At 53.5% G+C, this 23130-nt stretch overlaps 7 protein-coding genes across 7 annotated transcripts; 2 read left to right on the plus strand and 5 right to left on the minus strand.

The window, feature by feature from the left end:
* Positions 1-295: 295 nt before the first annotated feature.
* On the minus strand, positions 296-994 carry B0H18DRAFT_843740 (uncharacterized protein; the record flags this gene model as incomplete). Its single annotated transcript, XM_048039525.1, has 2 exons — positions 296-618; positions 655-994. Coding segments are annotated over 2 exons (663 nt in total), but the record flags the coding sequence as incomplete, so codon positions are not given.
* A 3563-nt stretch (positions 995-4557) lies between these two features.
* B0H18DRAFT_870111 (uncharacterized protein) lies at positions 4558-7470 on the plus strand (the record flags this gene model as incomplete). Its single annotated transcript, XM_048040072.1, has 6 exons — positions 4558-5025; positions 5075-5987; positions 6037-6249; positions 6296-6479; positions 6529-7191; positions 7230-7470. Coding segments are annotated over 6 exons (2682 nt in total), but the record flags the coding sequence as incomplete, so codon positions are not given.
* A 1449-nt stretch (positions 7471-8919) lies between these two features.
* On the plus strand, positions 8920-10568 carry B0H18DRAFT_1188531 (uncharacterized protein; the record flags this gene model as incomplete). Its single annotated transcript, XM_048036027.1, has 11 exons — positions 8920-8981; positions 9101-9278; positions 9330-9331; positions 9385-9446; positions 9579-9595; positions 9722-9731; positions 9852-9992; positions 10045-10060; positions 10118-10166; positions 10218-10249; positions 10301-10568. The coding sequence occupies 11 exons, from the start codon at positions 8920-8922 to the stop codon at positions 10566-10568; spliced, it is 837 nt and encodes a 278-aa protein (XP_047898454.1).
* A 1657-nt stretch (positions 10569-12225) lies between these two features.
* Positions 12226-14566, minus strand: B0H18DRAFT_951712 (cytochrome P450; the record flags this gene model as incomplete). The annotated part of the gene is made up of 12 exons (XM_048042036.1): positions 12226-12310; positions 12396-12587; positions 12652-12768; positions 12830-12911; positions 12983-13172; positions 13234-13247; positions 13309-13417; positions 13474-13589; positions 13644-13795; positions 13850-14174; positions 14348-14375; positions 14468-14566. The coding sequence occupies 12 exons, from the start codon at positions 14564-14566 to the stop codon at positions 12226-12228; spliced, it is 1509 nt and encodes a 502-aa protein (XP_047898455.1).
* A 1386-nt stretch (positions 14567-15952) lies between these two features.
* On the minus strand, positions 15953-18940 carry B0H18DRAFT_981599 (uncharacterized protein). The gene is made up of 22 exons (XM_048044480.1): positions 18489-18940; positions 18374-18432; positions 18247-18300; positions 18174-18187; positions 18084-18112; positions 18004-18029; positions 17901-17944; positions 17826-17835; positions 17748-17765; positions 17664-17689; positions 17576-17601; positions 17471-17511; positions 17387-17411; positions 17325-17336; positions 17252-17267; positions 17153-17192; positions 16995-17098; positions 16877-16936; positions 16781-16808; positions 16659-16716; positions 16305-16603; positions 15953-16228 (listed from the first exon to the last, which is right to left on the minus strand). Exons 1-22 carry the CDS (start codon positions 18559-18561, stop codon positions 16214-16216), a joined length of 1077 nt encoding a protein of 358 aa, XP_047898456.1. The 5' UTR covers positions 18562-18940; the 3' UTR covers positions 15953-16213.
* A 176-nt stretch (positions 18941-19116) lies between these two features.
* B0H18DRAFT_981607 (putative cyclopropane fatty acid synthase) lies at positions 19117-21377 on the minus strand. The gene is made up of 11 exons (XM_048044481.1): positions 21132-21377; positions 21014-21072; positions 20832-20960; positions 20736-20771; positions 20476-20685; positions 20230-20415; positions 20051-20172; positions 19864-19994; positions 19783-19813; positions 19549-19729; positions 19117-19495 (listed from the first exon to the last, which is right to left on the minus strand). The coding sequence occupies exons 1-11, from the start codon at positions 21148-21150 to the stop codon at positions 19469-19471; spliced, it is 1131 nt and encodes a 376-aa protein (XP_047898457.1). The 5' UTR covers positions 21151-21377; the 3' UTR covers positions 19117-19468.
* A 169-nt stretch (positions 21378-21546) lies between these two features.
* Positions 21547-22532, minus strand: B0H18DRAFT_558014 (uncharacterized protein). The gene is made up of 4 exons (XM_048038594.1): positions 22408-22532; positions 21955-22335; positions 21862-21896; positions 21547-21810 (listed from the first exon to the last, which is right to left on the minus strand). The coding sequence occupies exons 2-4, from the start codon at positions 22209-22211 to the stop codon at positions 21650-21652; spliced, it is 453 nt and encodes a 150-aa protein (XP_047898458.1). The 5' UTR covers positions 22212-22335; positions 22408-22532; the 3' UTR covers positions 21547-21649.
* Between the last annotated feature and the right edge of the window lie 598 nt (positions 22533-23130).

Genomic DNA, 23130 nt, shown 5'->3' on the forward strand with positions numbered 1-23130 from the left:
ATAAAAACAATGATCCATATAATAGTGAGGAACCTGTCCTCTAATACCGACTGCATTCGCCACAATATCCTGTTATTCGCAAGTCGAGGTCGGGACCATAGCGAATAAAGCACTACTACAGCGAACACGTGAATGGCTACAATTACACATTTTTCGCAGTAATAATATGATATTCATTGTTATTCCTAAAAGAGGGTTTTCCTGATGGATGTGTACCGTCGGGGTCATACCATGACTTCGGCACGCGGGGCCAGGCTGGTTCGTCTTTGAGTTCGGTATTCCAATGACGAGGTCTGACCACCCGGCGGATACAGAGCCCAGCGGTCCATGGCCGTATGTACCAAAATGGAAGGCCGATACGATGAAAGAGTTGGGCAGCAGTATCGTTTCGGACGAACGCGCCAAGGACCTTCAACACAGAGGTGGCATGGGTGTGTGTGTTGGCGATCCGAGTGACAATGAAGGTATAATAAACCGTCAGACCGGACAGCTCGAGCATCAGACGGTGAGCCATTCTGGCGGTGACTAGAGCGTGCAGGTCGGTGCTGGGGAGTGCTCTGAGACGGTCCACAGCATTCCTCAGGAGGAGGCATAACATCGCGCCTAGCCGTCGATCAACTCCTGATGAGGCAGTGAAAGTCCCTGGGTCGCGACGCCGCGCGGCGGTTTCAGCCCCCTCGTAACGTGAAATGACCGCGATTGCGATTGTGCACATTTCAGTGAGGATCTCCCCCTTCAGATACCCAAACCCGAGAACACCGCATGTCCTCGACTCCTCCCACGGATCGTAACCCAGTCCTTCGTACACCTGCGACCCCGGCGCATACTCGGACCCTCGAAGGGGGATACAGGCGTGGTGAATGCATCGTTCGTTGTACAACTGAGGCCAGCGTGTGTACTCCTGCGGTCCCCAGAGGCCGTCACTAAATGTAACGATCTCTCGCCCGGAGATTCGCGGAAACTCGGGGATCCAGTCCATGCAGGGTGTGGTAATGACATTGCAGTCGTCATCGGCAATTGCTGCGCACTTCGCTTCGAAAGGGCCCAAGCTCAAGCCCCATTCTACAGATGTTTTCATTATAAAGCGAAGGAAGCCCGAGGTTGGAACACCGTACATACCTGATTCCGGTGACGCTGTGAGCACGAACGCGGTGATTTGAATAGGCCGGTGAAGATTCGCGTCCGCCATATCTTACGATGCTAGGCGTGAGTCATTGATGAATCAATTCAGTGAGCTCAACGAAAGACACGGGCCTCATACCTGCACATCACGTCAAATGAACAAACACCAAGCGTGCGACGTCGTCGGACCGCCGCCAACAGAATCGTCTGCACGCCGATGTGCGTCAAAAACCTTTCAGCCCATAGGACGAGTGATCCGTACCTTGATGAGTAGTCCGTTCTACTTACACCGCCTTCGTTCTCGGTCCCACTTCCAGTGACGACGTGCTCACAGCGGGCAGTCTGAGGCAAGCTGACTCTACCGGCCCACGCATCAGCAGCCTTCTGCGCCAAAATAAGTGATGCATACTCACTCAGGAGACGTGTAGCAGAGTCGCCCCGGACATGAGGATGTAGGTGGTCCCACGGAGTGGCGAAACGCAGGTTAACACCGCAAGGCATACTGTGACGCACAGACTTACGTAGTACGCGTCTTTCGGCTCTCCTAGACTGGCGTAGGCCGTGTAAATGCGGGAAATGTCTGAATACTTGAAGGTTCACGAGATATCTTGTAGTGTGCCAGTCGACGACGTGTCTTGCAGCTTGGAGCTTGACGAGGAGAAGCCAGGCCGCAGATATACCGCGCCTTAGCCACGTTCGCGCAGGAAGATCGAAATCTAACCTGGTCGCAGAACGATGCCTCAGAGGTTTCGGAGCGAGAGCGGAAGCAGAAATGTGAGGAGAACCCAGAGAATGCGTCGGCACTGTTGCGCGAGTGGAAGATGTAAGTGCAAGTTCGACTCTGGAAGCGCCTGGCAGCGTCTACCGCACCGAGGAGGAGGAGCGCCCGTACTGCCTGACCGTGTTCCCGCCGTGTTCTCACATTGCCCCCTGTACCAAGGTCTGGGCGGACTTACTACCGTGCTCGCCTCGTCTCTCTCCCAGCGCTCCGTGCCCCATCCCGACCGATATTTCCCTCTGTCACCTCGTAGGTAACTCGGACGTCCGTGTGTCTTGCACAGTGACTCTCGTTGACTCGTATGCCCTAACACGCCTCCTACAGGCATATCCCTCCAAGAGACATGCACTTGAGATGTGTAAGTCTCTTCGTTGTATCTGGATCATTTCCCTTATGTCCACTGCTCGCAGTTCCTGCTGGCTACCCCTCGTTCTGTATCTATCCGGTTGTCATGCATGAGACGTCCGTAAACCTGAAGTGCACCACTCTGTGAGACATTCATTTTGTGTTTCCGCGATGTACCTGACCTTGCCTTCCCGCCATATCAGGCGCAACATCACCTGAACATATACGCGAATCGGTCTCGAGTTCGGTGACCACCCTTCATCCGTTGTGGGGAGTGCCCCCACATAGGCCCAGACAGTACGTATATTCCCTCATTTAAGCTCCCTCCGAGCCGTGCTGTTCCCTCCGATCACAAATACCACTCTTTCTATCCCCTTCCGATACCCTATACATATTGTACTCATTGGACTTGGTACGATTCCGCATTAGTTACCATATATAGTAACCACGGACTCTTAGTCAGCTTTCTGCGGCATACAGTGGCACGAAGACATGTACATACCTTAGTTCGCCCCCACTCCGAATCTACGGCTGCGAGCCTGGCTCGCATCCATTCTTATCACATTTTCTGGAGCTGAGGGCATCTCCCCGAGTTGGTCATCAGTGATCTACTCGGGCTGTCAAGAATCTTTCGGACGAACGCAGCGCCACGTAATCGGGGACAAGGACTCGCGGAACGAGTACAGGGATTTGCAGAACGAGCCTAGGACCTCGCGGAACGAGCATAGGACCCCGCGGAACGAGTATAAGGATCAGCAGGACTTGCTTAGGAGCTCGCGGAACGAGCATAGGAACTCGCGGAACGAGCATAGGAGCTCGCGGAACAAGCATATGAGCTCGCAGAACGGGTACAAGGATCAGCAGGGCTAGCTTAGGAGCTCGCGGAACGAGCACAGGAACCTGCGGAACAAGGAGGGCGACCACGGAACGAGAACGAGGTGACCACGGAACGAGTTCAGCAAGCGTAGTGACTGCAGAGCGAGAGTGAGGCACCTTCGGAACGAGGTCAAGGTCGAGACAGGACAGAGTCCAAGGAACGAGTCGGAAACAGAGGGATTTGCAAGGCTTGGAGAACCGAGGACGAGGTCGGCGAGCCTGAGGCGTCGTTGCGAGATCACTCCCCGGCACGTCTCCCCTCCACTCTCATAGTACACCCCCGTCCACTCATGTCACCTCTACCCCCGAAGCAACGGATCACCCCACCCCTCGAACATCATCGCGCCCGGGGTATCCCACTCCCGAGCTACACACCGTTGTTCCACATCTGTGCGTATTTCTTGTTTTATCTTGCGCGCATTCTCTCATTTCGTGCAGATCAACACAGCACGATCAAAGTCGCCATTCGGACACGCATTGGAATGCAAGGCGGCTTGTGCGCCCCCTGAGTGGTATGTAACCCGTGTAGCGCGCTCGCTCCTCCCATTCCGAAAAATTCATGTCATCCAGCGAGCAGGTATGCCGGCCGCCGCTAATTCCACCCTTCGCCCGGCCCGCCTTGTCTACGCGATCCTTCGACGCTTTCTCTGTTGCATGTAGAGTTGTGCCCAGTATCGAATGACCAATGTGCTCTCTGTGTCTGTCAAAGCATCCCGACACACACGTCGACCCAGCCGATCGCCACTGGCAACGATCGCTTTGACGCAGAAGGGCCGCTTTAACCGGCAGTGTTCGCCACCCGCCACGATCGCTTTGCCCCGCAAATATCCCTGCGCCACCACACGTCCAACTCTTGAGCTCCGATCGCGACCGGCGCTGTGGCCGGGTGGTATCGTGACGGTCTCTACACGTTCGTGATCAAACTGAGAGTACCCCCACCACACTCGATGCCGCGAAGGAAGCGCCAGAAGACGAACACGTACGTTTATGTGGATGACGGCGGCGAACTCATACCCGATGGCCCAGCGACCTTGTCTCTCGGCGCCGATGGCAAGGAGACGACCGAGTACTTGTCCCCAGGCCTGCGCGTCGAGAAACGAGGCACAGCAAGTACTTTGCCACCCGAGCCTCCGTTGCCGTCGCTGCTGGAGACGTTGGCCACCGCGGATGTGGTCCACCAAGACCCCGAGCTTCCTGAGGCCACTGTCGAGGATCAGCCGCGTGAAGAGGAGGGAAGCTCGAAGAAACCACGAGCTGTGAGAGTTCCATTGTGTACCGGTCCTCGGTAATGTTGACATTGCTCACAGACCCCGCATTCCATTACGGCCACCTTCTTGGAGACATGGGCGCAGAAGCTCCTCAATGTCTTCCGGCGTCGCGACACCGATGCAAACATTGGCAAACCGTGCCACCAATGCAAGTCGAAGGACGCTCCATTTCGCTGCACGGAATGTTTCAATGCCCCGCTCCTTTGTCGCCCGTGCATGATCAACGCCCATACTTGGAACCCTCTACACCGCATAGAGCGATGGACGGGAGCCTTCTTCGAGCGTATGCAGCTGAGTGAACTCGGCCTCGTCTTCTCTGTCGGCCACCACGGGCGTCCGTGTCCTTCCTCGTTCGGTGACCCGCCGAGCAAATTAACAGTCGTACATACGACAGGCGTTCACACGTTGTCGGTTCAGTACTGTGAGTGTCGTAAGGATCAACACATCGAGGAGCGTCCTATCCAGTTGTGGAATGCAGGTTTGTGGCCCGCGTCATTCTCGCGGCCACAGACCGTCTTCACAGTGCATGTACTCCGGTTGTTCAGCCATCTCACGTTCCAAGCCAAAACTACTGCACACGACTTCTATGGTACGTTGCGAAGAATGACCTCAAATGCGTTCTTTGAAGATGTCAAGGTATGTTCGTTATGCGGGATGCAGCAACCGGCTGACCTCTTGTACCTAGGATCGATATCGGGAGTTCATGACGGCGCACCGACAATTCCACTATGTCCATACCTTGAAACGGTTTGCACTTGACGTCAAGAAGAAGCTCGACCCCGGTTGTCTAGCCTTGCGGTGCCCGGCATGTCCGCACCCCGACATCAACATGGATGTCAACTGGAGAGACCGTCCTGACAACGAGCGGTACAAGGATGCACTGCATTACGCCAAGGACGGGAATTTCAGCCTCAGCCAACACGACAAGAAGATGGATCATGAAGACCTGCCCCTGATGGATGGTGCCGCATACTACGTCAACAGCAAGGATTATCGCGACTATCTAGAGAAGATGCAGGTATACTCGGATGCGCAAGACGAGACCGGAACGTGCAGCAATTTCAACGCCCTCTCCGATCGTTACAAGGGCAAGATCAAGTCTGGGCAGGTCGGGTTATCGTGCACACGGCACGGCTTCGTTCTCCCTTGCGGCACCGTTGACTTACACGTCGGTGAGCGGTATGCGAACGTTGATTACGCCACACTCTCGGGCCTGCAGTGGTTTTTGTCGCTCTTCCTCATGATTGGGTCGTACGACGTCCACTGCAAGTATGGCATCAACTGGTGGTCACGTCTCAAGAACATCGCGTCCGTCCTACCGTCGATCCCAGGGGTTTCGATGGCCAGAGAGGCATGGCCTGCCATCCGTCGCTGCGTTCCTAAGTGGCACCTGGCGTCGCATACGGGGCTGTGCCGCTTTTTCTTCTCTTTCTACTACACGCCTGGTGTCGGTAACACAGATGGGGAATCTGTAGAGCGCCGTTGGGCGGTGCTGAATGCCATCGGACGTTCGGTCCGCGAGATGGGCCCAGGTCATCGCCAAGACGTGATTGATGCACACAACTCGGATTTTAATGCACAGAAGACGTTCAAGTTGGGTGAGTCTCATGTGAACGTGAAGAAAAATACCCTCTGATGTCGGGACAGCGCGACATTTGCAATCCAAACTCACGGACGCACATACATTTTACCAGAAACACCAAGAACAACTCGACGATTTGGAGGCCACTTTGCACAAAAACGGTCGGCCACTCGCACAGTGGAAGATTGAAGAAGCCGAGTACATCGCGCAGCAGACGGACAGAAACTTCGACACGAAGAACAAGCTCAAGAACCCTTATCAGCCTGCCCCAGACGAAGGTAAGTAAAACGCAACTCTCATCTACACGACACTCACTCCCTGCAGCGCCAACCACGCAAGACATCCTGATGCAGCTCAAGACGGAACATGCATCTGGTCTTGAGGCTGAAATGCAGGCTCACGCAATCAAGCGCAAGGTGGACGAAATGGAGGAGGTCCCGAATGCTCACGCGAACCCACGTGATTTAGGTGAACTTCTCATGACCGCATTGGACCTAGAGCGGAAGCAGTGAGTGAGGCACGACGGATGTTGGGCAGTGCTGACGATGTGTACGTAGAAGGATGTTGAAGGCCAAGGTTGTGGCATACGAGAAGGAACCGTCATCGGAGCTGTTCAATGACATCGAAAACGAACGCGACCAACTTAATGGGGAGATCAAGGACTGGCTCATATGGCAGGCTCGGGTCATGGGCGCCCAGTTGTTGTCCCTAGAGGCGCAACTTGACCAGAGCGGATGGGTGGGAAGTACGGCGGGCCACGCAGAGGACATAACAATCCTAGTGCCCTCTGCATACCCCTCCGTCATCCGTCGGCTGGCCGAGTTCGCGCCCCTACTCACGGCTGAACGACGTCTGCGGGAAGCTCACGCGCACGATACGCTGAGGAAAGTCCGCCAGAAGCTTCATTTTGAGGCATTCTACAAACAACAGAACGCCGGTACCTTCGGTCAACAGGCGCACACCAGGTATTCGAAACTAAGGGCAACTGAAAGATCGAAAATCGAGTCTCTACGCCAAGAGTACGAATTCACTCGCCTGAAGGTTGCCCGAATAGCGTGCACGGGGAACCCATGTACCCTAGAGCCCCTGCGAGAGGAGGACTGTCGTCCACCTGTAATCGCGGAAGAACGACCAGGTAGGAAGCATGAGTCTGTGTGTTGGATCTGGCGAGACCAGACGTACCATGGGTCGAGTCTGGAGAAGTGGGCGCTGGAAGGTGAGTGGGAGTGTAGCAGTCGATGAATACGGTATGACAAAGGTATCGTCCAGCTACACGTGTAGAGTGGTTTCGCGCGAGCGCGCGGACTGCACGTTGGAGGGAAGAAGTCGAGATTGTGAAGGAAGAAATGCGGCGGGTCCAACGTTTCTTCGCATATTTCATGCGGTTGTGGGATGCACGCGCGTCCACATTCTGCAGTAACCAAGAAGAGCGAGGGGCGGCTGCCTACGCGGCGAGGTGCGTTGAAAGCCTTCCGATAGGCTGCTGGTTAATATCTTGATAGACAAGCGGCGATGTATTCACGGCTTCTTCGGGAAGCACGGGCGCGCTTTCCAGAGTCGGAATGGATTGACGTGACATATGGAGTCACACCTCTGGCAGTGAATGCTGCAGACACGGTGGAAGACGCAGCATATAATTGAGGTTAGATCATGGTGTGGTGAGACTCGGAGAATGGGTGATATTGTCGACACCGGTTCAGCGACAGAGGCTGTACTACTTTGCCTTGTACTATATAGCATGTACTACTGTAGCATGTACGGTACTAGATTAGCGTGTACTACACCTTGTACAACAGCAATGTGTACAACAGCATTGGCGTGTACTGCATTCAGTTGTACTACAGTGGTGTATACTACACTGGGTTGTACTACACTGGGTTGTACTACACTGGGTTGTACTACACAGGGTTGTACTGGTGTCGGTTGTACTACATTAAGTTACACCATTGGCTTGTACAACAGTGAGGTGTACTAGACTACGGTGTACTAGACTACGGTGTACTACATTGTACTACAATTGACTACAGTACAGTAGGGCACTACTGTCACAGGGAATTTGTAGTGCAATGTTAGTAGCTGAAAGTCTAGATGAAAGGTACAAAATTGTACACGAAATCTAGAAGGGTTGACTGAGACCATTGGGGCGTACAGCCTGATGCACCGATGGTGCGCGCTGCCTTGCGGCTCCGAGCTTGGAGTCGTTCCTGGCAGCTGAATCGTCAGGCAGTTTTGCCACGGAACAAGCTTCAAGTTCGCGTGATACAATGAACCATGTGGGCGGCCTCGTACGACTCTATACTAGGCCAGGTGAGATCTTTGTCGGTCAAGATACGAGCGCGTCGGTTACTGACACTGCATCTACTCCCTTCGGCGAAGAAACGAAGATACGGGTGCCGGTGACAGGAGCTGTTCTCAAATGTTCCGATCAATGAAAGTGCATATTGTGGCATGATACGACTTTGACATAAATCACTAGCTCGAGTATGACGCCGCCGGACAAGCCATCACACCGCCTCCGTCAACTTCGACTTCCTCAAAATGGAAGACTGCTGCGCGTGCATTGCGCACGTATACAAGGAATTCAGTCATGTGCCGCCGTCGACCGTTGCAGGCAATCAACGATAACGGAGGGGCCCTGGCTTGTCGTACGGGTGGGTATCCATTAGTCTGCTGGCTCATGGTTGTGGACGAAATGCTGACGGATCTCTGATGTGCATTGATCGGGTGCATATACAAGGTGCGAATCGCATGCTATTGACATTTGGATGACAACAGTGGGGCGCTCTCCTCATCATTCCATCATATGGAATGAAGGTCAGTGCTGCGTATGTCATCCTATTGACAGATAAAGGTGAATGATATGGCACAAATATAACCCTCAAACATCACTATAAGTCGTTAGGATTTCCGGCACTGGTACGACATCTGCACTTCGAAGAACACTCACAATGAGCAACAACACCTCTACTAGTATCAGTGCGCAAGCCTATCAAGAGGAGCTCAATCTTGTGTGAGTCTGCATTTGTGCATCATAGCTGACCACTAACAGTAGCTCTACAACCCAGGTTTTCCCAAAACTGTGCCATGATGGCTGCACTCTGTGAGTAGTGTTGCTTATGTCTTGTGCAGATGTTTAATGAATCTAGGCTTCTACCTATTTGATTATTGCTTGACTATTGACCAGCAAGCTAAATTCTTGTGGAACCGCAAGGTGTCCATTCCATCGATTTTGCTAGCAATCCTGCATTTGTCAACACTGCTCAGTGGTATAACCAGCATTGGGGTTGAATTTGCCCTTGGTTGCAAAGTATGTTGTGCCCTGTCCATATCCAATACTTGCTGATTAGTGTTGTTACAGAGGTTTGCTACAGGAGTAACAGACATGATCATCTGCTCAATGTTATGTTCTATAGCCAAATGGCCTGGTACTATGCCTCAACTGTAGCTGCAATTGTCTTCAATGTTGCCACAGCAGGTATGTTCTTGATATGCATCATTGACAAAGTAGCTAATTCTATGGTCTTAGCCATAGCAGCTTTGCGTGTCTACGCCATTAATGGAAGGCATTGGCAACTCCCTTCATTGATTTTTACACTATTCCTTCCAGAGATTGCAGCAAACATGGTATGCATTCATGCACATTGGAAAGATATGCCTGTACTCACATGAACTTGCAGTACAATATGGTGGCTGCATACATTCTCTATGACCCTCAATTTGGATGTACAATATCTATACACAGCTTTGCAGTGTATGATGGGTAAGTCATTGCATACCATGATTCAAAAGTTCTCATGTATGATGTAACAACTGAAACTTTATAAGCTGTAAGTAAAGTCTTCTGTTATGTGTATCCTAAGATCAACACAGGCTTCTGCAGTTACACCTGCTTCTGCAGCCACTGCCACTACTGCACACATACTTGTGCTGGTGTCAACATGGTATCACACATTCACATTGAAGAAACTGGCCCATACAATTGGGGAGCAAATTCCACTGACAACACTGCTACTCCGTGATGGTAAGTCAGACATTCAATCTAATGATGTACACAATCACTGAAGTCAGATCAGGCACTGTATACTTTGGGTGAGGCAATACATAGTCAGTTGCAGGCTCCAATTCTGACTTGATCTGTCATGGCAGGGCATTAGTTGTTGTGGACATCCTGGAAATTGTATCTCATTATACATCAGTGAGTGTCACATCATTTCAAAGGAATTCCTTGGCTCAATATCAATGTCAGGCATTAATAGAAGTAACTGAGCTAGCAATCAGGTGAGTACTTGAAATTAGATGCTTGTATTCAATATTTTACATGCATTCCAGCTTCACAACAGTGATCTTATCCCACTTCTTCCTCAACCTTCGCAATGCAGCAAACCCATCTCAGGGGGTAACAACAGCTTCTATGTCTGATCTTCACTTCACAGGGCCAAACAGCCTTGGTGGCCAAGTCATCTCCAATGTGGATGAAGATGTCCTTGAGGAATATGTAGAGGATGAAGGATATGTTGATGAGGGAGGCCTCCCACTGGGTAATGTGGATGGACAAGACATTGTCCCTGATGAGGTCATGGATGAAGATAGTCCCTGAGAACTTGAAGAGGACTCTGTATTGGTTTCTCTGTCATGAAGCACTGACATATATTGTCACTGAATCAGTCATGTAGACCACATACTCAGCACTGATAAGTTATAACTACTAGATGTTCACAAGTGAACATCCCAACAGATGGCTCAAATTGATGAGAGGATAGAGTCTCCTTTGTTGGCCATTAATCAGTTCCTGCTGAAGTGCCAGCTGTGTGAAGAGGTATGGACCTGCCACAATCACATACTTGACAAATCCACAAAAATATACCACATTGCCTCAGGACCTATGTCAGGAACTTGAATAGATAGGAGAACCATTTGCTGGAAACTGCATCCAGTCACCACCAATGATTGTGCTGAGCAATGCATTGTGATTGAGCATGATGATCATACAGTGATGGGAGAGTGAGAGTGACGTACAGATCCTGTTGGGCATCAGCCAAACCATAAACACACAAAACAGACAGCTGTGATCCTATTATCGTACCGCACATGGAGATGTCCCAACCTCTGCGTTGTAGATGAACATATTATTTTCGCTGATGAAGTTCAGGGACATGGCTTCGCATCTCGCACTGTAGAATCTACTAAGTAGCTTTCACGGGCCCAGAGTCCTGTATGGGAACATCAGCTTGGTGTCGCGCCACTCACAGAATGGACAAGCAACACACGTTCACTGTGATTGTACGAGCAGTGAGCTTCAGTAGCACCCATGCGTCGAACTGAGCCCCTCGTAGGACCGGCGTTGACATGGACATCTCAGGACACACAATTCCCGCTTAGGTTCAGACAGGGTATCGTCGTGACCTCGGAGCCTGCTGCGAGCACATCGATCATGCCAGCACCCGGTGCTCTACAAGCCGAAAGCGAGTACGTATACGCCTCCTGACCCTAAGATGCGACAGCTCCGTGGCACATGGCCATGACTACAGAAGTCCCAGACTGAGCTCCAGGTCCGCTGGTGAGGCAGGACAGCAGTATGTGCGTGAAGGAACATGCATGCACGGAGGTTGGTTCTCCGAGCTCGACCGAATGAACTCTGCGATGTACGACGATCCTCGGCCGCAGACGCTATAGGAGTTACAGGCGGTCAGTAAGCATACAAACAACAGGGAGCAACACTTAGAGTTAGGGTTGCTCAAAGTGAAGCATAAGCCGGCTCGTAAGCCAGCCCGTAACACAGGTTGTAAGACAAAAGTTGAGTATCAAAGAGCGGTACCATCGACAAGAACTATCGACGAAACAGTCCTAGAGATCCATCCAGGACTGGAGGCCACCGTGCAGAGTGTGTCCAATTGACTTGGATCTGCAGAGCCGTGAACAAAGCGGAGCGCCGCCGGAGAGCACCTCGCGTCCGACCGACGTCCAGATAAGTCGGGGCTCCCTTGTCCGATGCTGAGCACCGAGATGAGGCACATTGCAGCACTGGCTCCAGTCAATGTACGCCCATCGGATACCCACGTCCACCGTGCCAGTCGCGCCGGGCGATGCGGCATACGATGACGCAGGTTCTTCAGAAAACCCGAATACAACCGTTCAAGTATCTCGATACGTCGCCTCGGAGCCCTTTAGATCATGAGATAACGACTCATACAGCCTAGCTTCGCGATCGTACACAGAGCCGGATACAGACTCGCCGGGTTATCGAGCCCTAAAGGTCAGAGGCTGCCCGAGAGCCCGCGCACGAGGGCCTCCACGCCAGTGCTCCGCGGGCGGACTACACACTCGAACGGTTCAGGGTGGCTATACGGAGGCGTCAGCTTCGCTATCCAGGACGAGGTAGTGTAGATATTGCGGAAGGGCGAGGGGAAATGCAGGCAGAACGCACCTGATTCCACCGTTCACGAACCGAGCCGGGGGGACGACGGGCCCGCCGTCGTGCACGGGGGGCGCGACGTCGAACGCGGCGAGGACGGACACGCACGCGAGCCACATGGACGCGTCGGCGAGGTGGAGGCCTGGTGGGGGTGTCAGTGGTGGCCGGGGCGGGCGCGGAGACAGAGACGTGCCTGGACATATCCTGGCGCGTCGCGATCCGTGTGAGCACAAAGCGGCATTTGAGAGAGGCGAAGCGGAGCACGCACCGACGGCCGTACCCGAAGAGGTATTTGCGCGGGTCGAACTGTTTCTCCTTCCCTAGGAACCGCTCTGGTGCAAATGTGTCCGGCTCGGGGTACGTAGTTGGATTGTGGAAGAATCGCCTGTGTCAGTGCGAGTTCAGCGGTGGCCATCGAGGACGGAGGACAGCGGAGGTGCACGCACCAGTTGTTAGGGACGATGATCGAGCCCTTGGGTATGAAGTACCCGTCATGCACGTCGTCCTCGCGCACCACGTGTGCAAGCCCTTGCCAAAGAACGAACGACGTTCCTCTCCGTTAGCCCCAGACAAGCTACTACTCAGATGGGGGCACTCACCGAGCGGGCCGAACGTGTAGAAACGCATGATCTCGAGGTAGAGCGCTTCGCAGTACGGCAGGCGCGCACGGTCGGCGGGCGTCGGGAGGGCGTCGTGCCCGAGCACGGTGTCGAGCTCGGCTTGGGCGGTGCGCTGCTCCGCCGTGTGGCGCACGAGGCCCAGGATGAAGCAGCTGATGCCTGCTACGGTCTACAGACACAGTGCGCGTCAGGATACGGACGGGGAGACAGACGGAGAGGACGGGACTGACGGTGTCCGCGCCGCCTGAGTTGCGCGGTGTGGTGAGCCACGCTCGGGGCTTTGAGGGAGGGAGGGACAGACGTACCGCTGTAGATCCCGGCGGCTGCCCATTGGATTGTGCGTTCTTCCTCTGGGGAGAGCTTCTGGGAGTCGAGATGGCTCTGGGTGAAGGAGGGACGCGCGACGCCTGCAGCCTTCACAGGAAAAGGAGTCAGTTTCGATCCGACTGATTTGTTCGGGCCAGGCGCACCATCTGCCGCTTCACGAGCTCGAACGGGGCCCGCAGCATCTCCTGGAGGTAGTCGTGGTACAACTGTGCCTTCCGCTTCCACGCCGCGCCGGGGAACCAGGCGGGCACGCAGCGCACTTCGAGGTCATGGTCGGTACGGGACGGTCACGGAGGGAGGGGGAGGGACTGACGGACGGGGAAAACGTCGACGAGGAACGCGTTCGGCATCGTCGCCTCCGAAAAGCCGTCCATCGCGTCGTCGACGAGCTTGACGAGCTCCTTGCCTCCGGGGTCCGAGGCCCGGTAGCCGTACGCCAGCTGCAGGACGAGCCCGCCTGCGAACCTGCGTGTCGCGTGAGCGGCGTGAAGTGAGCACATGGAGCGGGAGGGGGCGCACCGGCGCGTGTGCTCGACCCAGTCGCGGGGCTCGGCGAGGACGTGCTTCAGGAAGACGTTGGTCTCCTCGTGGAGGACGTGGCTGAAGGCGTCGATCTTCGCCTTCGTGCCCATGAAGTGGCTGAAGAGCCGGCGGTACTCCGCCCAGCGGTCGGAGAAGGGGATGAGCGCGGGCCCCTCGTCCCAGCCGACGAGCTGGCCGCCCATGACGAGCGTCGGGCGGTCGCTATAGAGGACGCCTTTGCGGTCGAGCATGTCGATGGCGTACTGGGGCTCGTTGAGGATGACGATGTTCTGGCCGAGGGCGCTGATGTGCACGATGCCGCCTGTGAGGGAACGGTGGTATGATCAGTCGCGCACGTCAGTTGTGAGGGTGATGTCAAAGCTGGAGGGCTGATACCGGACATTACTTGCAGACTCTGTCAGCGCAAAGACAGCGCCGGCGCAAAGTTGCAATGACTGGCATGGAGAACGCGAAGGAGAGTAGAGCTACGCGCACCGTAGATGTCGCCCCATTTGGAGAACGTCTCCCATGGATGGAAGCTGGGGAAGTCAAGGAGGTTGCCAATCAGCGGGAGAGGTCGCGGGCCAGGAGGCAGGGGGGCGGGGGCCGGCCTACAACGATCGCGCGGTAGGCAACATAAGAGACGACGGCGACTGCGACGGTGAGGAAGGCAGCGAGAACGCTGGAGGTGTCCAGTGATGAGAGGGAGGACATCGTCGATGGTCAGGATACGCCGTGACAGCGTGCGGGAGGGCGGCGTCTCGAGTGTATAAGTATATCTGGTTCTGCGTTCTTCTCGCCCACATGATGAGATAAGTACAGAGCTCCATCTGCCATCAATTGCAGTCAGACGCGCTAATCCGAACGGAGGAGTGACCGTGTCCGGGCTACCTTCGCACGCCATGCCATCACTAGAGTCGCCCGATTTGGCAACAATCTGGTTACTGGTAAGTAGACCCAACATTCACTGCAAGTTCATGCTCCATTCTAGACTGAAAAATCATAGCAGCGTGTATATGAACCGCCTGTAGTCTGTACAATGAGTGCTGCTTCTCCGCGTTGTGCCTACGTCTCAGTGGTGCCCATCGCCGTATACCCATCCGATCGCCGACGAGAAAGGTACTTAGTGCCGACTAAGGCATCTCCTCAGGCTTTCGATTGCAGCGCGTCTCGGTCGCAGTGTTGCTCTACGTATGTCATCTTATTCCTCTCGTCATGGGTCTCCCCTCGGACGTGCTTCTCGACAAGGGTTGCTTCAATATTATTCTTCCCTCAGGGTCTCTTGTTTCTGTTTCATCCGAGTCTTCGAGCCACTTCAGCTCGCTCTCGAGTCTCTGGCACCGCACCTTTCGACCACTTCGCTTTGCGTATACAGATCTGTCGTCGTGCGCGCCCGGTGTGACGTGTCGCGACCCATGTGCGCAACCCGGGCGACATTGGGTACGTCCCTGGGCCCCCTTATATTATGCCTATATCATACCACTGTGCGCTGACCTTGAGATCAACAAACAAGGACAGCGCGTGGTTTGGACAGGCGTACCTCGTTACCTCCCCATCGCCTACGCGCCCCACGGGGCGGGATCCCCCTGGTGAAATCCCCGCTTTTGTAGCGTACTTAAGTCCTTCTTCCTCTGTTTATCCTGGATGTGATCCCCTTCTCCGTTTGTTTGAGCCTTTGAGGCCAGTGGGCTGCCAATGTGTGTCCAATCTTCTCGGCGGCTCCGGTTCTCGTGCTGCCTCGTATCGCAGCTCGTCTCGATGATCTCCCTGACTGGATATATGTAGTATCGCCGAGCTTGCCAGTGGGCGGACAGAAAGCCGCCACCCTGCGGAAGTTGGCATTTTCGCAGTGTTTGTGGCCTTTGTAGTGAGTACGTAGCGTTGTTTCAAAGGTCACCTCAGAGGGGGATTATATCATGGCCTTCCTGCCGTCGTGCGTGTGATCGATCAACGAGCGATGATTTTGATGCAATACATTATTATGTATGCAATGCTTTCGTGCTCTCACGCATTCAAGGAAGCGGGAGCTAGGGCCTCAGTTGTCCCCATATTCCGTTGAACCCCTGCTCACTCGTTCCTATTGGATGGTTGATATCATGACATCAGGCGGTACACGCGACAGGTGTTAGGCTTTCATGTCTGCATGCGCCAGACCAGCAGGGCAGGCACTGACAGTACCATTACATTGTACAGCGGGTTCCCATAACTTACACAGGTGATGATCAGGGCAATGAGTGGAATGTAGCATTGACAGCGTCCATCTGCCAAACGGAAGTGAGAGAAAACGGCTCGATCCGACTCGTCCCACAAGTAACTCCATTTGCCCACCGCCGCGTACAATCCCGGCATTCACTCGGTTGGTCACACCAGCCGATCCTAAGATACGGGGACGTCAACGTACATTCAAGGACGACAACATGTAGACAATCTGTCAGCGACATGGGGCACTCACGGAGTTGTCCGCAGTCTCCGAAGCCTTGATCTTCTTGTCCAGATCACCGAGCTCGAAGCTTCGGTCACGGCCGCCGGGACGGTCCAAGCTCCTCAGGAGGTCGACGTGCACATGCTCCGTTGTGGTAGCCCCCGAGGACTCGTCCAGAGTGTCGTCGAAGCGGCCGATGGGGCCCGAGCGGAACACCAGCGCAGATCGTCCAGTCGGCACGCGCGATTCGATGGCCATCGACGAGCCAGTCCCGATGTGACGGAGGTGATCGCGCGCGTTCAGCGTCGCCAGCAGACTGTTCACGTAGACTACATGCGAGTTGTACGAGTCAGGCGAGGCGGAGCAAGGAATGGATGGACGCACTGTGTACGGTGATGAACTCGAGAACCATTGCCCAGATTTCACCTGGCCGGACGATCAGCTGTAAAGCGTAGCCGAAGTAAGTGATCATGTCCGCGAGGGTCTGCTGCAGCGGCAGAACATACAACAATTGTTTGTACTGCGACCACGACACTGACAGAAGCGTAATAATATACGATTGTCAGATCGGCGTCCGCGCCGTCGATATGAGCTGAACTCACGTCGTCAGGACGAACCGGTTGACAGCATACATGATGAGCATCTTTATGAGCTTTACGGAACTGTCGCATTGAGAGCTGCATTAGCAAGAGCGCGATATCCTGATAATGAGCAGCGCACCTTCGGAAGTCGGTCGTCGTTTCGTAGAGCGCGACACATAACGTGGTGGCAGTGACAGCATCTGCTGCCATCCGAACACAGAACAGAGGGATCATTGAGATGTACTATGAAAACATCTATGAAAAGCGGAGGCTGAAATTGAACTGATGCAGACGTACGACGGCTTCCTTGAGAAGATACAGCTGCCATATCTGAAACCTGTTGTCCAAGCGTTGTTAGACAACAAGCGAGACGTTGGAAAGTGCCGCTGAGCATACAGTTTGTAGGAAAGCGCTACCGAATGCAGATGTCACAAAATATCAAGGTCGCTAGGACGAGAAGTAAACGTACTGATTCCGAATCCTGCACCACGGCTCATCAGCTTGTAATATCAGCGATGGCTTGCTGCTCACCGAGCTGAGCCAAAATCAAGACGATCTATTGATTCAACATGATATTGAGCGGTGAGCGATGACACGTACGCCAGAGAAACGTACCATGACCGTTGTGATAATCAATCTCCATCTTCCTTTCAGCACTAAGTGAGCGTACAGTATAAGCGCGAGCCAGCCCTTATGCATGACCTGTATAAGTACACTCACACTGGTATAACGTCCTCGCAAAGAAGCTTCATGAATTGTATCCTCGTGAGAAGGATTCCATTGCGACAAACGGCGGATCAACACTTGCCATTGGACTAAGAAGCAGGTGACGACCTAACAATGATTGTCAGTCTTCGAATAGGTCTCTTTGTCACTATGCGGATGCGCGCACCCCAACAGTTGTCGCCGCCTGACATAGGATTGATCGTGTCAGCCTCGTCATAGGCGAAAGAACGCAGTAGACACATACGTAGACAGACCTGTGTAATACAACGGCCGTGTCAGCCCTTTTTGACATGCGTAGTGCACTATAGTACCGACTTACCATTCCCCGTCAGTAAGTAAAGCCACATCAGTGTAGCTGAAAACCTTAAGACGTCAAAGCGTTCAACAGAGAACAGATGTGTGGTGTAGAGACGACTGCTCACAAGGTAGTGCCACACAGTGTGACACACTGAACACTTGATCAACACCGATTTACAGGCACTGAAGTGAGGTCACGACTTACCAAAAATCGAATGTACTGTCGACAAGCAACTGGGATTTGTGAAGGTCGGTCATCCCAAAGTAACAACTGGTTACGCTAGCCAAAACATACAACAATACTAGGACCTGTCAAGTTACTGTATATGAGCTTTGATGTTTCTGACTGACCGTCTCGACATGCTTACCAGTAGCCTCAAGTAAATACGATCTTTCTCATATCGAATGAAGTACAAGTAGCTCTGCAGAAGAACGGCGCCAAGTGTCAGCTTTGACGCAAGAATTTGAATTACAACAAGGTGCGTCCAGACAGACCTGCAAGACAGAGAGTCCATAGAAAACCAGCATAATCTGGCAGCATGCCAACGATCCACCTGTTTCAACGGAGGGTCATCATCGTGATCAAGGTGGAACGAATGGTGCTACCTACCATATGTCTGCTGGAAGATTGACTGCGAGACCGGCGTGGGACGATTAAGCACTGGAGTCTGTTCGCCAGACATGATTGAGGGTCTCAAAGCGTGTGGGACAAGCCACTCCGCACAGGCGCCACGAAGGCGAAGTTATACCTCGACTACCGGAGACGAATATAACTCACTCCATGGGACGTCTTCTCTTCCGGCAACGGGTGGCACTCGGGTTCTCTCCGGCGGCGGATGATGGAGCGACAAGGTTTTGCAGTTTGTTGATTTGACTTGGAACTCGCTCCCACCGAATCATATGGCCGAATCGGTCCATTGTACCATTGACAGAACCTTATAGACACAAGGAGCAGTGCATGAGATTTGTTGAACTGCATTCCAAATATTTGTGCGAATCGGCTTCCGAGGCCGGGCCCGCATCGGTGAATCTTCCCAGCTCTCATGTCGCACGGGGCCGCCGATGCCCATGAGAGCGCCTAGGCTGTCTTCGCGCCGCACTACTTCGAACTCGATGCCGTAAGTACTTACTGCGACCACCATTGGGCCAGTCGCGTGCTTACCTGCAACTTACCTGTCTCCGATATTTCCGCCAAGACATAGATTACAGTGACTGAGGTTTGAATTTACGCACCAAGACCCGCTCAATTCATCTCTTGCACAGAGTGCTGACAGAGCGTCCCACTCTGCCGCCGCTGACAGCGACTGACCACACCGGTTTTCGGCTCCAATGGCACGTAGCATGATGGTCCGACCTGACCTCGGAAGTCACCGTGAAGGCTTTTCAGCGCCGCTTTGGGCCACTTTGACACCGGTTGACAACAGCAGGAAACAGACACATTTGATTTGCCAACAGCTACGATTCTCGTGGGAGCTTCGCCGACTGCATACATCAGTCGTGCACCATCACGCACCACACAGCAATGGAGAAATACGTTGCTAAGCTCGACTTACTCCCCCGTCCATTCACCTCCACGGCACGATCAATCTTTCACGCGCAAGCTTCACAAGCGTTCTCCTGTAACAGTTGAGAAGCACTCGGTGATATCAAGAGAGTAGGAGGAGGCTTACCGGCCGTGAGAACGTGAATCGATGCAGAGATGTGTATGCTCGTGCATACCCAACTTCCGCGTACACGAATAGGTATCGCCACTTGCGCTTGAACACTTCGAGGCTCTTCGGATCCCGTAGATACGGATACTTGTCTTGCATAGTTTCGAGCGCCTCGCCCGTGAAATTCTTCTCGAAACGCCTAAGCATGAATCTAGTGAGCACCTTTGTAGCTGAAAGCAGCGATAAACGAACCTTCCCCATTCCCTCAAGGTTCGACAATAAACTGAGGCCTACTGAGTAAAGAATGGATTATATAACTGGAACAACACTGACGAATGCCATGGTCTTCGACAGAATGCAAAACTAGTCTGCCGTTGACGGCCTTCTGCACTGCCACGACGAGGCTTGTTGCGCTTGGTGCGTGGTTGTTCGGCCAGTGATAGCGACGAGCAAAGTCTTCAGCCCTACAAGGTTTGAGGGGTTACTAGCGTAACACTGAGCGGCATATGCGAACACATACTGTAGCTCTGTGTATCGATGTTCCGGCTGCGTGGTGGACGAGATGACGGCAGTCCCTCGGTCCGGCTTCAGAGCCCAATCAATGACTTTGAAGTAATAGTTGTAGTTCTTCGGTCCAACGGCCTAGTGCGACAGAATTAGTGAGACATGTCAACTCAAAAGGGTCACGAAAGGTAGGACCTCTATCATTTCGCAGCTGATGCACGCATCGAACGCGCCCTTGAATGAGGGCGGGAGCTGACGATAGTCGCACAAATGAATTTGCACACGATCCGAGAGGCCTGCAGCGGCGATCCGCTCGTCCGCAAGAAGCTTCTGCTCGCTGGAGAGCGTGATGGAGTCAACAATACACCCGAGCTTGCCGGCCTGCTCGCAAGACGACTATCAGCAATCGCACACGATGAGGAAGTATACGATGCATCATACCGCGATAGCCATAGCGCCCCATCCAGACCCTATCTCGAGCAGACGGTCTCCTGGGCGTAGCCGTGCTTGTCTCAAGTAACTTTGGATTTTGCGCTGCTGAGCGCTCTCGAGATCATTAGGGAAGGGCCCTACGGTCAGATCTCCCCGTGGGCCGTTCTCTTCGTCTCCCCAGAACGCGGCAGAGTACATCATCTCCTCGCTAAGGAAGCACTGCCAATGAATGATCAGGAGAGCCGGACAATAGAGTAGAATCGCCAAACCTGCATGAAGGTGTTCGATACGTCATACGAAGCTGCCTACGCAGATATGAACAGCTCAGCTAGCTATAACCATTCTAATGATCATACGACACCCACAGCATTAAGCCTGGCCATGGCCAAGTTCTGTCGATACATGGATCGTATCGCCATAGCCGTGTAGTAATTGACGAGGGAAGATATGGTGGTCTCGAGTGAGCTCAGCCCGTCACGGTTGTCAAGCCAGAGCTGCGAGGCACACGTTAATACCAAAGTGAGCGAGGGTTTCATGTAGCGCATACGTTCATAAACCCCTTGAGGTCGTCAATGTCGCAATCACCATGCATGTAGCCCTCGGCCACTGCAAGCCTCGACAGCGTCAGCGGCCAAATCCCATTGGAACAAGTGAATAATACTAACGGCCGATGTCGTGCGACATGAATATCCTTACCCAGAAGTTGGGGTGATAGATTGTCAGGCGAACAGGCGCGTGCGTAGGCTCATGCACACCGAAAGTGCGCGTTTCAGTACCCTCTTCTATGACGAGCTCGCCTCGCTTCAACCCCTGCGAGAGCGTAGACAACGTGCCCGCACGAACTGGAGATGCTACTCAACATCTGCCCGACCACAGCAACGAGCGCACTCACCATAGTCCGCAAACCAGTCTAGAACGGCGTTTGAGGCCTCACTGGGGGACGACATCATCTTTGGACGGGAAGCTATGCTGCCCATGGTGACAGCGATTCACAGTTATGGTACACGTGAGAACCAACAGGGCTCGTATACCATGTACTGAATTTATAGCACAGCTAAGTGCGCGTCGGTATTCCATTTTACGCCACGAAGTCATGGCATCTGGATCAGGAATCCGATGAATGTCGAGACTGCTCAATCATGGCTCACCGAACATCAAGATCTGAAAAGGCTTAGACCTGATCTCATAGAAGTTCTGACATTGGTGGGCCAACCTTAAGACAACCGTCGCGAAAGGATGGTAAAACAAGGACTCTTAGGGGACTTCCGATATCAACCGGGACGGGCGTACCCAATACCATCCGTGACGTTCGGATTCGTGATGGCGAACAGGGGTAAAATGACGCTATTGTGAGAACGTCAGATGCAGATTTATTTGGTAATACGTGAATCTCGCCTTCTGACATCTGACATAGACACCGTGTCATCAATCTGCAAGAGTTGATTCCAGGGCGACCATAGGATCGATCAGAGAGGCCAGGAAACTCACGAGCCTTCCATATGGGATACAAGAAACATGCGGGACTGAGTTGTGATCAAGCTCAACGTCCTCTGAGAACGCAGAAGACTGAGATGCTCCCAAAACATGCATGCAAGGCTGTTAGAAGTGGTGGTGAGTCCTCGGTTCGCAAGTGCGTTGTATCCCGTTCCGTAGCGGTAAACGACGCAGCGTAGTGACAGCAGAAGAAAAATGACTAGTCTTATCTCAGCTGCGAGGCTCGCCTTAGGAACGAGAAGCCTCGACATCCTGACAATGCACTTCCGGAGACATGCATATTTGTGTGCTGCAGCGAGCGTAGTCTTCCCGGTGTGCCTCCACCAGTCATGTTATCCACGCGCTGCGGGCCTCATCGTATGTGAAGTTCCGTCTCTATCAGAGAACACGCGTGAGTGTGAGAGACGTCCAATCAACAACCAGACTGGCAGACCTTGGCAGACATACCTTGTTCCCGCAAAAGCATCTTCCAAGCATCGTCCCAGCGCTCTTTCTCGCTTCTCGTAGGCACCACAGATGTTCGGATCCGGGATGAGCGCATGACTCGCCTCAGCGCAACTGGAAGCTCGCCACGTAACTGGGCTGCCAGCATTGTGGTCGGGCTTCTCGGAAGTGATGGTGACAGAGCCCTATAGAAAGGCAGTGTACGCCCAGGATGTAGCACGATGTTCGGGCGAGCATTGTCCTGACATCCTGAGCGCGGTGTCAGGTGCGTCCTCGTGGTTATGCTTCCGTGTATGATTGGACATACGGGCTTTCGCATATGCCAGAACTGTCGGTCTTCCGGCACCCTTGATAGTTATCTGACCAGTCACAACGCCGATGCGAAGTTATGGTCGCTTCCTCCGCGGGGACAACGGCATTGAATCGCGGACTCGCGATATAGCGGATGGGCGTGTGCTGGATGACGCGAGGAAGCTTGGAAGAAATCAGAAGGTGGGAGGCTCGGTTACGCACCAGAGTATCAGCGCAGTCAAAGCGCAGTCGTCTGGCGCGTCGCCCGTGTGACAGCTTCGACCTCAGAGGTAGCTTGATATGGGTCGTATTGCACACTGCGTCCTGAAGGCCTGAGGACCGGAGCAGGCATCATATCTGCGACTTGCCGTATGTGTTACCCTTTGCGGGCGACATATACATTCAGTAGCCTCTGAATATGCAACACTGGACAAA

The sequence above is a fragment of the Fomitopsis serialis genome (assembly GCF_022376445.1).
Source record: "Fomitopsis serialis strain Sig1Antser10 chromosome Unknown B0H18scaffold_6, whole genome shotgun sequence".
Classification (NCBI taxonomy): Eukaryota; Fungi; Basidiomycota; class Agaricomycetes; order Polyporales; family Fomitopsidaceae; genus Fomitopsis; species Fomitopsis serialis.